The sequence below is a fragment of the Colobus angolensis genome, unplaced genomic scaffold (genome assembly GCF_000951035.1).
Source record: "Colobus angolensis palliatus isolate OR3802 unplaced genomic scaffold, Cang.pa_1.0 Scaffold28, whole genome shotgun sequence".
NCBI classification, from domain to species: domain Eukaryota; kingdom Metazoa; phylum Chordata; class Mammalia; order Primates; family Cercopithecidae; genus Colobus; species Colobus angolensis.
The window spans coordinates 3,133,810-3,146,169 of record NW_012116043.1 but is presented as its reverse complement, the minus strand read 5'-3'; the positions used below and the strand labels follow the sequence as shown (position 1 = coordinate 3,146,169).

Genomic DNA, 12,360 nt, shown 5'->3' with positions numbered 1-12,360 from the left:
ACCTAAAATCTGAGGGGCCCTGTGAGGGGGCGGGGGCAGCTCGGGGGCACAGCCTGCTGCCACTTCGGCCAGGGAGTGGCCGGCTCAGTCCGGAGGATGATGTCAGTTTAGGCTGGAGGAAACGGGCAGCGGGCACCCTGATGTAGTGCCTTTGAAGACTTCGGGGAGATCAAGGTCCGGCCGGGGTGGGCAGGGAGCCTTGGGCAGCTGCACGGGGCATCTCGTGCTCAATCTGTTGTTTTCTGAGGCCTGTGTAAAGGCGCTTTGCCTGGCCTGGCAGCTATTTGGCACAGGAAGCCGGCACTCCCAGCCTGGCCAGTCCCGCCTGGGGAGTCACTACGCCGGGACTGCAGTGTTTCACCCTGAAGGGGAGGAAGCCTGGGCCCAACAGCTGAACGGGACAGGCCAGGCTCACCCAAGGAAGGGGACACAGTACCCACAGCCCCTGTGGTCAGGCCTGTGGGCCGCGTGGAGAGAAGGTTCCAGAACAGTGCTTGTCGACGAGCCTCTCCCTGCAAGTCCCTTCAGCAGCAGCTCCGTCCCTGAGTGTCTGCACAGGCCTGCATGCATGTATGCCACAGGCACATGGCAGCTGGGAGGTTCAGGCTGTGGGGCTGGGGGAGTCCGGGAGAAGTGGGGTGTAGGGGCTGGGGGGCCGGTCAGGCCCAGTGGCCGGGCCTGGCTGGCTCATGGTGTCCTCAGGACCCTGTGGAGAAAGGCAAAGCTGGGTGACCACCCACTCCCTGTCACCAAACCCCACCCTCATCCCCGCCCACCCAGGCCCTGTACCCACATCCCCAGCACAGACACCACCAGGCTGTCAGAGGTGAGAAGAGGCTGGAGTCACCTATAGACTCCTGGAATGTCTCCCAGAGGGCCTCTTCATCTCACTCAACGCCTGCCTGGCCTCCCCGACCTCCTTTAGGGATGGAGAAACTGAGGCCCAAAGAGACTTAATACAGTGAGGGGCAGAGCAAGCTTGGGGGGCCTGTGTGCAGCACAGTCAACACAGAACAACCGAGGCAAGCTCCGTCCCTCAGGAAGAGAACATATGTTTACGTGTTGATTTATTTTTTTATTTTTTAGAGACAGGGTCTCTCTCTGTCGCCCAGGCTGGAGTACGGTGGTGCCACCGTGGTGGCTCACCACAGCCTTCAATTCCTGGGCTCAAGTGATCCTCCCACTTTGGCCTCCCGAGTGGCTGGGACAATGACATGTGCCACCACCATGCCCAGCTCATGTTTTTATTTTTTGTAGAGACCAGGTCTCACTATGTTGCCCAGGCTGGTCTCAAACTCCTGGGCTCAGGCGATCCTCTCACCTCAGCCTCCCAAAGTGCTGGGATTCCAGGCGTGAGCCACCACGCCTGGCCTGCATTTTTAAACCAACGTCACAGGCCGGTATTCAGCTTGAACAGCACTCATGAACAGAAGACAGGGAGGAAAGCCGGCCACACAGCAACACACGCAGCAGGATGCAGCTTCGGTCACATTCAAAAAGTGACCTGTTGCTCATGGCTGCGCACATGCAGATTCAGAGTAAACAGACCCACAGGCCAAGTTCCTGGCAATGGCTACTCAGGGCACGCAGGACATGGGGCGAGGGACGAGGGCCACACAGGGAACAAGTGAAACCAAAGGTATGAGATGCTGACCATCTTCAACACTGACAGCTGTTAGCAATGGCTGAGTCTGGGTGAGGACTGGCTACTGTCATTTGTCTAGTTCGACCGTTGTAGAAAATTTCTCAACTTAAACATTAAAAATACAGATAATGCTAATGATAAGAGTGTGGGGTGAGCCTTTGTCCCGCTAAGTCCCCACCTCCCTTGCCCTGAGCAACAGAGGTCTCCCTACCCCAGCAGCTGGGGCTGGAAACCCCTGCCCACCTCCGCACACCTGTGCTTGCTTCACCAAAGGGTAGGAAAATAAAACTCGTGCTCGGGGCAGAGAGCGGGCACAAGGGCCAGGGTGTGCTGTACTGGGCCAGGCATGGGGGAGGTCAGCCCCGCCCCCACGCCACCCACTGAGGCAGCATGGGACACCCACAGGTGGCTAGACCTTAGCCATGTGGGCCCAAAGAGCCGTGACTTGAGAGAGTCTCACTCAAAAGTAGAAAGGGGAAACCACCCCCAGGCTGTAAAAGAACCCCTGGCCTTTCCCAAAGAAGACACGTGGAACAAAGCCCCCAGGTGCCAGAGGGTGAAGCAGGTTCCTCCTCCTCCCTGACACTTGTTTGACTGAGGAACACAGACCTGGAGTGGGAGAAAAGTCAGTAAGAAGCTAAGAAAGGTCCAGGAACATATCCCTGAAGGGCCACCTGGACAGTTGTCCAGGCCGTTCACTGCACAAAAGGATCCAGCTAAAGGGTTGCAGACCAGTGGACACAGTTCACCAAGCCCCCTGGCCTACAGCAGGCCTCATCTGCCCAGGGCTGTCTTTTCTTTATTTATATAAAAATATCCTTTTTCCCCCTTCTCCCAAGCAAGGCAGCCCCTCAGGGCCATCCCCATACCCAGGTACAGGGCAAGGTGTGGGGGCCTTCCCCGGGGACTCAGGCCTGAGACTCAGAACAGGACCCAAGAGGGGACAGCAGTGGCCTGCAGGGGAACCACTGGCCACCACCCAGGTGCCCACTCCCAGCTGAAGCTGGCCACTGGAGGACACTGCATTCCCCGTTTCACATGCCGAGGGGATCCAGGGCGCTGGGCTGGGCTCGAGACCTTCCGGAAAGCTGGGCAGGGGGGTCTTTTTAAGTCAAACACTTGTCTCATCACCTAAAAATTGGATTCTGTTGGCAAAATAAAGGGGAGATCCCAGTTTTGTTTGGGGGGCGGATGGCAGGACATCCTGGTTATGTCCAGGGAGGTGCAGCCATGGGGCCCTGGCCACTCTATCTGTGCTAAAAGTGAAAAGCTCCCTGCTCTACACTGACCAGGCCCTGACCAGCCCCCACCCCTGTACTCTGGGAATCCCAGGCAGGCTTCTGCAGAAGGGAGCAGTGGCTGGGAGGAGCAGGGACACCGAGGGAGCCAAACAGTGCACGGCACAACAGTGCCCTGGAGGAATCCTGGGAGAGAGGGAGGGAAGGGGGGCCCGGCCAGAAGGCCTTACTGCAAAGCCTGGGGACCCTGACCCAGGGAGGTTCCTCTCCAAATATTAACACTCCACCCCAACACGGTCAGACCCTGCCCCCTACTCCCAGATGGACAGGAAGGCACCCCGGAGCTTGAGTGGGACACGGGGCTGGCAGCGCCTGCCAACGCCAACAGGCTCCTGCCCACCCCTTGGCATTTTCTTTTTCATTTCCTTGTCCAGCCCTGGCAAGTGAGGTAAGCTAGAGACAGCCAAGTGGCCCCAAAGAGTGGGGCTGCTGCTTCATGTCCCCACAGTGTGGCTGCCTGGAAAGCTATTTTCACCCAAGTAGGCCCAGCCTCAGAAGCACTTGAGGGCAGCACATTTTTCAGAAACTAAAATAACAGCTATCATCAGAGGCACCACGTTAGAGCAATTCATCCCTGCCCAGCCCCAAGTTGTAGGGCCTGCAGCTCTGCCCGTCTCCTCCCCTGGCAAGGACACCATCCCTGGCCATGGCTCCCCCACGACCTCAGCCCTACAGAAACCTGGCCAAGGAAACGGAGAACCCCCAGGGACATCAGCCTACTTCCCCGGCAGATAGGGTGGCCACGTAAAATCAGGATGCCTAGTTAAATGTGAATTTCAGGTAGGTTTTCAGGAGCCGTGCGTCCTATCATTGCACGGACACAATAAAAATTATTCATTGCGTAGCAAAAGTTCATATTTAACAGGCACCCTTCTGTTGTTTCTCGTGTTCCGTTTGTGCTCAATCTGGCAATCCTACCCTCAGATCCAGTCCTAGGTATACAGTTGGTGTTCAATTGATGCCTACATTCTTTGTTCTTGGTCAGTCATCCCAGATTGATTGATTGATTGATTGATTGATTGATTGATTGATTGATTTTAGTTTTATTTTTTTGAGACGGAATCTTGCTCTGTCACCCAGGCTGGAGTGCAGTGGCATGATCTTGGCTCACTGCAACCTCCATCTCCCAGGTTCAAGCGATTCTCCTGCCTCAGCCTCCCGAGTAGCTGGGATTACAGGCATGCGCCACTACACCCACCTAATTTTCTTGTATTTTTAGTAGAGACAGGGTTTCACCATGTTGGCCAGGCTGGTCTCGAACTCCTGAACTGAAATGATCCACCCACTTCGGCCTCCCAAACTGCTGGATTACAGGTGTGAGCCACTGCACCTGGCCAGTCATCCCAGATTTAGATCAATGTTTCTCAAACATGTTTCTACATCAGAATCTCATTAGGGTCCATTAAAATACAGATTCCTGGGTCCCACCAAGATTCCATGTCAGAAGGCTAGAAGGCTGCCCAGGGATCTGCATTTCTAGCAGACTTCCCCAGGGGAGTCTATTGCACAAGAGATTCCAGAAGCAGCAGGCCTAAGCCTTGCTCCTGCCCTTCTAAAGTGACTTGCAAATAGGCACCAGCCCACAGAACACAATTTGCCCTCTGGGATCAAAAAAACTGCTATTCACTCAGAACATGGGAAGGGCAGTTTCTCTAAAAGCAAAATACACAAATATGCATCTTCAGACTGTAGACACTCCAGGTGAAGTTGAGCTGAAGGAATGAGCCGGACCCCAAATGTTTTAAGCCGCCAGCATTCTGCTTGATATGGGAGGGGCAGGGAGGCGCACGGTGTTACCTGGTACCCACCTACAGTTTTGCTTCCTGCAGCACAGAGCCCTTGGGAGCTGATGTCATCAGGGATTCAGAATAGGCCTGAATGGCCTCCTTATCCTTTGAGCCCTTTTTACTACTACTCCAAAATAAATAGCACTTCTCCTAGAAGATAACCAAGCTAATTTATAGTTGACGTTGAAGCCACATAAAAATGGTTTTACACGGTTCTTTGATTTGCAAAAGGCAAAGAGGAAACAGGAAAGCTACAGAAGTTTAGAGTCCAACAACCCTCAACAATTGCAGGTGGCTGAGATATGAGGAGCTGCTGCTCTTAGACAGAAGTACAAGCATCTTCGGGAAACACACCTGGGAGGTGGACAAGTCGAGCTGAAAAGGGCTCGTCCACTTGAAAATTTAAACCAGCGAGGAAACAAAGTGGGGAGATGGGCCATGGAGACTGACAACCAGTATACTAGCTGGGGGGCTGTTGAAAATCAACCAGGAACAGATTGTTCTGTTAAAATACTTTTTTTTTTTTTTTTTTTTTTAAGAATTACTTGAGAAGAAAAAATTATTGCTTTTTAAAATTTTTGAGACAGGATCTCACTCTGTTGTCCAGGCTGGAGTTCAATGGCGCAATCATGGCTCACTGCAGCCTCCAACTCCTGGGCTCAAGTGATCCTCCCACCTCAGCCTCCCAAGTATCTCAGATTACAGGCAAGAGCCACCACACCTGGCTCAAGAAGAAACATTTCTCTAAAGAGAAATTAAAATATGTTGCGTTTACCCACAGGTGATTTTTTTTTAATCAGGACAAATTACATAAAAACTGATAAGGCCAGTCAGGCACAGTGGCTCACACCTGTAATCCCAGAACTTTGGGAGGCCGAGGCGGGCAGATCACAAGGTCAGGAGTTCAAGACCAGCCTGGCCAACATGGTGAAACCCTGCATCTATTAAATATACAAAAATTAGCCGGCCAGGGTGGTGGGCTTCTGCAATCCCAGCTACTCGGGAGGCTGAGGCTGAGGCTCCCGCTTGAACCCAGGAAGCGAAGGCTGCAGTGAGCCAAGATTGCACCACTGCACTCCAGCCTGGGCAACAGAGCGAGACTCCATCTCAAAAAAGACCCCAAAAAACAGACAAACAAAAAACTGGTAAGGCCCTGCTAAATCAAAACACACATAATGGGATAGATTTCACTTCTGTGGCCTCCAGTGAAACCTGCAGGGAGGGAAGCCACACTGCCGATCGTAGCATTCTTACTGGATTTGAGGGTGGGATGCTAATTTGGGGGCTACGGCAGGGAAGGGGACCCTAGCCAGAGCCTAGACATTCTGTGCTTCCTGACCCTCCTTCCCTGTTCCCATTCTGATGGACAATTTGGAGACAGAAGGAGACAGAGGGATGAGGCTGTCGCCGCCTCCTCTGGCCCAGCCCCTCAGCCAGTCCTCAGGGACCCCCTCACATGGCTGTGCGTCCTTGCCTGTGGACACCCACAGTGATGCTCTGCCACGGGGAGGTATTCATGGTCTGGGAGCGTGGGTTCTGATTCCTTCTCTCCTGTCTACATAATTCAGTCTAGAAACTGGAGGGAGTTCCATTTTGCTCGCTGGAGTCACAGCCCTGCTGGGTCCTAGCTGCCCTGGGGCAGTAACAGAGAAGGGGGCTCCCAAAAGGGCTGTTTGGACCCAATGATCATTGCTCATCAGGAGCTCAAACGCTACAGCAGCAACATGATGACAGCTGGTGTCCAGGCTACCACCTCACATTGTGGAAACCTTTTCCCCCCCGAGGGCAGGAATTTTGAAAGGAAGTCAGGTTTCAGGTCTGAAAGCCAAGGTGAAGAACCAAGAATGCTTTATTCTCACCCAGCAGGCAAGCAAGAAAGCAGTCAAGCCTTCCCTGAGAGAGGGGAAGAGGAAGAAGCGTTCACCAGTGCTAAAGGAAGCAGGTACTGCAGAGGAGTCAGGACCAGCAGAGCAGCGGGGCGGCCCCAAGGCCCCCAGAAGGCCTCGGCCTGTGGCCCTAGGATGATGCAGGTGGGGGCCACCTTAGAGAGTGGCTTTCTGCTCCATGCATCCAAAAACAGCCTTTTCTGATGCCTGCCAGTGGGCAGCATACCCTCCCCCACCATGGCAGCCGCTCGCCCATCTCCACTGCCCCTTGAGCTCTGTGATCACAGCTCTCCTGTCCTTCGTGTGACTGTAGTAACTTGCCTAAAGGTCTGCCTTGCCCATCTTTGCTGCAGATCTCATGTTCTGGTCATTTCTGCACCCCCTGACCTGTGCAAAAGACCTTGCAGTGAATGCCATGAATGAATAAATAAATGACCCCGAAGCAAGGAGGGGCACTTTTATCTCCCCTCTTCTTGCTGCTTCTGGAGGTCTGAAGCCCAGGGCTGGAGCTCTTCCCCCCACTTCCATTCCCTCCTGATAGCAGCTGCCCCATCCTGTTCAAGCCACTGACTTCCTCACCCACTGGGGCCTCACCCGCTGGCTCCAGGCTTCCACCCCTCCCAGCCCAGGGCCCATTTGCCAGCCAGCAGCTGACCTAGTGATTCCCCTCTTTAAAAGCCTCCAATGGCTCTGTCACTCCCAGAATCAGTTCCAGACTGCTCACTCTGCACCACAAGGCCCTGGGTGGCCTGCCCTGTCCACTCTCAGACACCACCCCCTACCTATGTCCCTGCCCTCTCTCCCCTCCAGCCACCCTGGCCCTGCCTGACCCTCCGATGTGCCTTGCCTGTCCCTGCCCCAGGGCCTTTACAGTGGCCGCTCCAGGCAGCATTCTTCCTGTGGCTGTGTGCTGAATGCCTCCCTGGCCTCCACTTCAAAGCTCACTATCTACCTCTTCAGAGAGGCCTTTCTGGAGCTCCATCTGTCCTTGTCCCCACTTGCCCCAGACACGCATTGTCCAGTCTGGGAGCTGCATTCAGCTGGTGAGCCTTTGAAACGGAGCCAGTCCAAATTGAGACCTGCTGCACATGGACCATACACACAGGATTTCAAAGACTTCGTGAAAAAAACTGCAAAAATATTGACATCCTTTATACTGATTACATGTTGAAGTGATAATATTTTGCATATATTTGGGTTAAATAAAATTAAAATTGGCCGGGCGCAGTGGCTCAAGCCTGTAATCCCAGCACTTTGGGAGGCCGAGACGGGCGGATCACGAGGTCGGGAGATCGAGACCATCCTGGCTAACACGGTGAAACCCCGTCTCTACTAAAAAATACAAAAAATTAGCCGGGCGAGGTGGCGGGTGCCTGTAGTCCCAGCTACTCGGGAGGCTGAGGCAGGAGAATGGCACGAACCCGGGAGGCGGAGCTTGCAGTGAGCTGAGATCCGGCCACTGCACTCCAGCCTGGGCGACAGAGTGAGACTCCATCTCAAAAAAAATAAATAAATAAATAAATAAAAATTTAAAAAAAATTAAATTAAATTAAAATTAATTCCACCTGTTTCCTTTGTTAAATGGCTATTAGAAAATTTAATCTGAAAACTTCACATGTGGCTCACGCGGTATTTCTATTTGACACCATGGCTCTAGCCCCTCACATTTCCTATCATGAGTGTAATTATCTTTTCTGCTGATTTATTTGGTTTTCATCTGTCTCCCCGGCTGGAATGCCAGCCCCCCCCAATCCCCCTGAGCAGGCTCCTCAGCTGTCTCCTCCACTGCCGTGCGTCCCCTTGCCCCTAACAGAACCTGGCATCCCAGGTGCTGACTTGATGAATGAACGATGCAAATACCAGGTCTCATTACTCAAAGCCCACCTGCACCCCCTCCAAGGGAGGGTCCCAGGCCTTCCAGAACAGGCAGAGTAGTGGCAACGCGGCATGCAAAAGATGCAAGCCTGTAGCGCAGCCCCCAGCAGTGACCGCTCCCACTCCGGCACAGAAGCAGGACTGCTGCTGGAGGTGGGCTCCAGGCTGTGGTTGGCCAGAGGGTCCGATCTGAGGCCCCCTTCCCCCAGCAGGCAAGCGAATAGCTGTCAGCCCGGGCCACACTCTGGCCAGCACCTACTTTGCTCCGGATTTGGCAGATGACAGGGACCAGCAACAGGACACAGCCCAGCGCCAGGATGACGTACTGGGCATAGTGCATCACCTTGGGCATCAACACCAGCTGGGTGTAGAATGTGTGAAGCGTCTCCCCCTCCATGGCCCCACTCTGAGGAGGCAGAATGACAAACACATGAGCTGGAGCCACAGGCTGTGGGCTACAGCGCAGATGCCACCCAACACCCTCCTCTGTGCCCACCTCAGCCTTTCCCCATCTCAAGGTCCGTAGCTAAACCATGTGTTGGAGCCTGCCAGGGACTTCCTCCCTCCAGGACACAAGGTGAGACTACAATTCCCAGACCCCCTTGCAGTTGGGCAGGGCCATTTGATCGTGTCCTGACCAATGGGAGGTGGGCCTGGCCTCACATGACTCCCCATCTCTTTCCCTGCCACTGAAAGGAGGATCTACAGGAGGGCGGGGCCACCGGGGCCCTGGAACCCTAAATTACTGCAGGGAGCAGAGCTCTGCTTCCCCATCAACCCACTTCAGATTGGGCTGTGAGCAGGAAGTGAACTTGACATTCAGAGGCTTGTTTGTCCTGGCCATTAGCTAGTCCTGATTTAAAACGAGGTAGGCAAGAAATAATAAATAAAATTTTTAAATAAAATAAAATTTTTAAAAAATAAAATAGGCCAGAATGAATTCTAAAATGATGCGAGAGAAGTAAGTTTAAGTAGAAAGCTGACACCTTGGAAACCAACTTCCCCACTTTCAGGAGAAGAGGTTATATGCCTCAACAAAATCATTTTACACCCAGGGCCAGAGACTTTACCGCTTCATGCAGCTTCTGTCTTCCCCATCTCAAGGGATCCCTTTCAACTCGGTGGGATAACTGACATAGGGTGCTTGGACAGTGTGAAATTTCTGATACACTGGTCCATGTCACAGTCCGGTTACCCCGGCCCAACCCTCTCCCTTTCTACAAGCCGCTCCCCACCCCCTGCCTCAAATGCCCACATTGGCTCGTAACAAAAGCCCCTGACACTGTGCCCAAAGCACCCTTACCTCTGCAAACCAAAGCAGCGGCAGGACCACCGGCTCAATCTTCCCAGTTTGTCTGGAAATAAGCAAGGCATAGCTGTGTGAAACAAAGTCTTACACCCAAACCTTGATATAATTCCACTTGAATACAACATCTAAACGGGTTTAGTATAATTTTGCACACTAAACCCTCACCACCAAATACAAACAATGAGCTGAAACACTTTAGGAGCCATGTGACAAAACTGTCCCAGGCTGAAGGTCTCAGTCTACAGCCCTCAATAATACTTGTAAATAAGACTAACTTTAATTCTTTTCCTTTTTTATTTTATTATACTTTAAGTTCTAGGGTACATGTGCACAACGTGCAGGTTTGTTACATATGTATACACGTGCCATGTTGGTGTGCTGCACCCAACTTTAATTCTTTAAAAGGCATTTTTTTGTTGTTGTTTTTTGTTTTGTTTTGTTTTCTTTAGTTGACAAGGTGAGATGTTTTCCCAAAGGGCTGTTTGTCATCACACAGCTTTGAACCTGTGATCATAAGCTCTGGGGCCAGGAGGGACTTGATTCTGCAGTCTCAGTCATCCCTCCTTATCCATGGTTTTGATGTCTGCCATTTCTTACCCTCAGTACAGTACAATAAGATATTTTGAGAGAGAGACCACATTCACATAACTTTTATCATAGTATTTGTCATAATTACTCTATTCTTAGTTATTGTTAAGTGCGGCTATGCCTAATTTATAAATTAACTTTATCATAGATGTGTGTGTATAGGAAGAAGCAGAATATATGCTATACAGGGTTCAGTACTATCCCCAGCTTCAGGCATCCACTGGGGGTCTTGGAATATACCCCCGGGGATGAGGGGGCCACGGTACTTGACTGGTGCAGGCTTAGGGAACCGGTGTTTTGATGTGCTACTAGAAGGAATCTCCCCTGGCAAAGAGCTTGATAATTTGACAATAATCTCTTTAAATTAAAAACTCACATCTCCTACAGGGCAAAGCCCACCAGTGACCCAGCCAAAATCCATTGGTCCCTTTTAGAAACAGAACCCAAATTTTACTCAGGATGGCAATGCAGCCAGTTAAAGACTCCACCTCAGCCTCTCTTGTGGCAAGTGAGGCTCTGTAACCAAGTTCTGGTTAATGAGATGTTTGCAAAAGCGTTATGTGGGATGGCCGGGAAGGCTGCTTAAAAAGAAGCTTTCACAGCTGGGACATGAACCTTTTTTCCCTCCTCCCTTTCAGATGCCTGGAACGCAGATGCAAGGGCTGGAGCTCTGCAGCCAGTGGGACCAGAGGTGACCTTGAGGATGGAAGCCATGTGTTGGGAAAATGGAACAGAAAGATGAGTGGAACTTGGACCATGAATGTCTCTTGCCATACTCTGACTGTCTGCCTCCAGACATCCTCTAAAAGAAGATTTTTTAAATAACAATATACCTTTGTCCCATTTGAGCAACAACTGGTGAGTTTTCTGATCTATACTGCCAAACCTAATTCCACCAATATACCTCACGACCCAGCAATTACGATCTTCAGAAACTGCCCTAGAGATGCTCACACATGCACACAGGCACAAAGATGTTCAGTGTTGCTTGGACTAGCAAAGACAGACAGACAGACAAATGACAACATGTATCCTCTCTATGGCGACATATATATGAATGTAAAGAAGTAGGAAAAGGCCTGGAAGGAAGCACAGCAAATTAATGATGGTGGGTATGGCTGAGGATGGCGGGGAGTCACAGGAAACTCTCTTTATTCTTCCCCTCAAGAAGATATGTTCATATTACCTGTGACATTAAAACTTACACGCCAAGTTAAAAAGATAATAAAATCCAAAGGGAGAATAAAAGTTAACTCGATGCTGGAGAAACGTGACAGGCATGACCTCATCCAGGCTATCAAGGTCAACATCAACAGTGATACAGTATGTTGACGGAATGTACCCTAGATGCTCTGAAACTGGAACTTTCTCTCTGTGGTCTTCCTCTTCCCAAAACCCATCACCCCAGTCTAATCATGAGAAAAGCACCAGACCAACCCCAGGAGAGGGGCATCCTACAAAATACCTGACCAGTGCTTCTCAAAAGTGTCACTGTCATCAAAACGAAGAAGAAATGAGAGACTGTCACAGCCAAGAGGTGCCTAAAGAGACCGGAAGACCAATGCGACACCTGGGAAACTGTGACCTGCCACGACAAAGGGGGACCGTGTAGACGTGACTACATCCAGGCTCTGAGATGGGGAGAGTGTCCTGGAATATCTAGGTGGGTCCAAGCAGATGTGGGTACATCAAGGTTCTGAGATGGGGAGACTGTCCTGATATCTAGGTAGGTCCCAGGGAATCACAAAAGTCCTTAAAGAGAGAAGTGGGAAGTCCTTGCCAGAGCGATCAGGCAAGAGAAAGAAAAACGAAAAAACAAAAACAAATTGTAAAACACCTAAAAAAAGAAAAAAAAATTTTTTTTTTTTTGAGGAGTCGCGCTCTGTTGCCCAGGCTGGAGTGCAGTGGTGCCATCTCGGCTCACTGCAAGCTCCGCCTCCCAGGTTCAAGCGATTCTCCTGCCTCAGCCTCC

General features: G+C 51.5%; 1 protein-coding gene across 4 annotated transcripts in view; it reads right to left on the bottom strand.

Moving 5' to 3' along the window:
* Positions 1 to 282: 282 nt before the first annotated feature.
* Positions 283 to 12,360, bottom strand: part of SCARB1 (scavenger receptor class B, member 1) — an 85,749-nt gene continuing 73,671 nt past the window's right edge. The window contains exons 10-13 of one of the 4 annotated variants that reach the window (XM_011948396.1): positions 9,795 to 9,846; positions 8,751 to 8,897; positions 4,752 to 4,880; positions 283 to 706 (exon numbers count right to left, since the gene is read on the bottom strand). In XM_011948396.1, the coding sequence (XP_011803786.1) occupies positions 4,752 to 4,880; positions 8,751 to 8,897; positions 9,795 to 9,846 (328 nt within the window). In that variant the 3' untranslated portion in view covers positions 283 to 706. Of the gene's footprint in view, positions 707 to 4,751; positions 4,881 to 8,343; positions 8,898 to 9,794; positions 9,847 to 12,360 lie in introns of those variants that run through there. The other 3 variants (XM_011948398.1, XM_011948397.1, XM_011948395.1) reach the window with 3 other exon arrangements.